Source organism: Ursus maritimus, unplaced genomic scaffold, assembly GCF_017311325.1.
Source record: "Ursus maritimus isolate PB19 unplaced genomic scaffold, ASM1731132v1 scaffold_1184, whole genome shotgun sequence".
NCBI lineage: Eukaryota > Metazoa > Chordata > Mammalia > Carnivora > Ursidae > Ursus > Ursus maritimus.
Window position 1 is genome coordinate 1 of NW_024423547.1, and position 2536 is coordinate 2536.

The following is a 2536-nucleotide window of genomic DNA, read 5'->3' on the forward strand; positions in this document are numbered from 1 at the left end:
AGCCGCACGCCCAGCTCCCCCGTGAAGAAGTTGGTGCCGTTGTGACAGTGCCCCAGGAGGGCCCAGCACAGCGGGGAGCGTGGCCAGGGGTGGAAGGAGTCCCCGGGGCCGCCCAGGCGCAGCGCCGGGCTAACAGCCCGCAGACCCTCGGAGCAGGCGTCGTAGTAGTTCAGGAAGCCTGGGTGGGAGGGAACTCAGAGTCCACACCCTGGCGCCCGAGGGGCTGCTCCCGCCCCTTCTCCTCTCACAGGACGCGGGAGGCACCACCCACCTTGCATGGTCATGGACACGTTGTCAAAGTCGTGGTGGTCTGGCTCATTCCATGTCTCGAAGTTCCACTTGGAAACGTGTGAGAGTCCATACCTACCTGCAGAGTGTCCCCACTGTCACCCATGGCCCCCTCACGGGGATGCCAAGCCTATCCCAACTCACAGGGAGGCCTGCCTACTGCTGGATGTTTGGCCGTGACAAGGGTATCTGATTCCATATGAGCCCACTGCACCCTGCCAGGCCTCCTTCCCCATCAGGAGACCCTGGCTCAGGGTTCATAATAGACAAGACCAAGCTCATAGCCTGGGTGGTATGGGAGGAAAGCCTGCCCAGGAGCGCCCACCCTGTCCCTCCAGGACCTGTGCCCTGCCCACCAATGTATCTCCTGGCCAAGAGGGAGACCAGCTCCTTCCACTCAAACACCTGCTGCTTGTCTTCGAAGTTGGTGAAGCGTCTGGAAGGGCTGCCCATCAGCTCAAAGCCTGCAACACATGAAGTGGCCGTCCAGCCCGGGCCCCGCCTGCCCACACAGAGGCCAGTCCTCCACATATAACCACTGAGGACCCAGAGAGGTCAGGTCATGGGGAGGGGACAGGACTAGAGGGCAGAGGGCAGGGCTGGCTGCTTACCTGGGAGGAGCTGGTTCTCCCTGAGAAGATCCAGGTACCCATCCAGATGGGTGAAGTTGTAGCTCAGGCCTTGCCCAGCTGACCCTCTGTAGGACAGGGAATGTCAGGGGAGAGGAAATTGGGCCCCAGGCTGGAACTGTGGCCACATTCAATCAGGTAGAGAGCCTGCAAGGTGCCACATAGGTCTCAGATCCAGACTCCTCAGTGGGTCCCTCCCTTTGGAAAACACCAATGATGGAAGCCTATCAGTCATTCACAGCCTAGTATGAACCAGTGTGCCTGTAGTGGAACCCCACCCCCAAGCCTTCAGGAGCTCAGAACAGCTTTGGGCTCAGGGGTGGCACAGGGCAGGCAGGTCTTTTGGGAAAGGTACAACAGAATGGAGCAGGAGAGAACAAGGCACCCTGAAGACAGCTGACTGTGGAGTGGGGAACCATGGAACAAGAGCCTGGCAGGACCCAGGGGATGCCACACCCTGCTTCTTCACACCTCCTGGAGGCCAGGGCTCCAGATTGGTCTCAACAGACTCCTCTCCCCCTCCCACACTCAGAAAAGGGAGAAGGGCAGCCCCCCACTCAACTACACTCATCCCAGACTGGGGCCCAATTTCCTCCAGGTTCACATTCTGGGAGGAGACAGAAACCAACAGACAACTATTTGAATCTTAGGAACACATCAGATGTACCATGAAGGGGAAGGGACAGGGAGCAAAGGATCAGGCAGGGAGGGCCTCTCTGAGGTAACACCTAAGACCTACCAAGTAGTGAGACAAAACCAGCAATGAGAATGCCAGGGAACAGATAGGGCAGCATATGCAATGGCCCTGAGGTAGGAGTAAACTTGTGATCAAGCAGCAGAAAGCAGGGTGTGGACCTGGAGCAGAACAGGGTGCAGGCTGGACAGACTAGGTCTTTGTGCCCAAGGTGAGGATGGGACCCTGACTCAGAGTGAAATGGGGAGCCCTGTCAGAGATCCAAGGAGAAAAGTGCCATGACTTCGTTTTTAAGAATTTTTTTTGAACAGTTCTAGGTTATAGCAAAGTTGAGAGGGAGGTACAGAGATTTCCCATTCCCCCCTGCACACGGGCACAGCCTTCCCCACCAGCCACATCCACACTGGAGTGGGGCGTCTGTTACGGTGGACGAGCCTCCACGGACACGCCATCATCACCCAGAGTCCACAGACGACGTCAGGGCCACGCCTGGTGGCGCACATTCTGTGGGTCTGGACGAGGGCATCAGGACAGGTGCCCACCCCCGGCCCCCGGCCCCCATGCTCCACCTGTTCATCCCCCCCCCCCCAACCCCTGACAACTGCTGATCTTGTTACTGTCTGGCGGTTCTGCCTTTTCCGGAACGTCCCACCGCTGGAACCCTACTGCGTCTTTCCCTTCGTCGTGTCATTTAAGGCTCCTCCGTGTCTCCTCATGGCTTGGGCGTCCTTTCCCGTCAGCACGAGTGATCGTCTGTCGTCCGGGTGGAAGACAGGTCACCTCTCCACGCACACACTGAAGGACGTCTCGGGTGCTTTCAGGTTTCGGTGATTATGAATAAAGCTGCTATCAGCATCCGTGGGCAGGTTTTGGTGTGGACGTGAGGTTTTGGGTAATTCGGGTGAGCACCGCGGACCACGACTGC

At 58.3% G+C, this 2536-nt stretch overlaps 1 protein-coding gene across 1 annotated transcript; it reads right to left on the reverse strand.

Moving 5' to 3' along the window:
• Positions 1–6: 6 nt before the first annotated feature.
• LOC103679874 (alpha-L-iduronidase-like) lies at positions 7–1057 on the reverse strand (the record flags this gene model as incomplete). The annotated part of the gene is made up of 4 exons (XM_008709405.2): positions 900–1057; positions 645–752; positions 272–367; positions 7–178 (listed from the first exon to the last, which is right to left on the reverse strand). Coding segments are annotated over exons 2-4 (365 nt in total), but the record flags the coding sequence as incomplete, so codon positions are not given.
• Positions 1058–2536: the final 1479 nt, after the last annotated feature.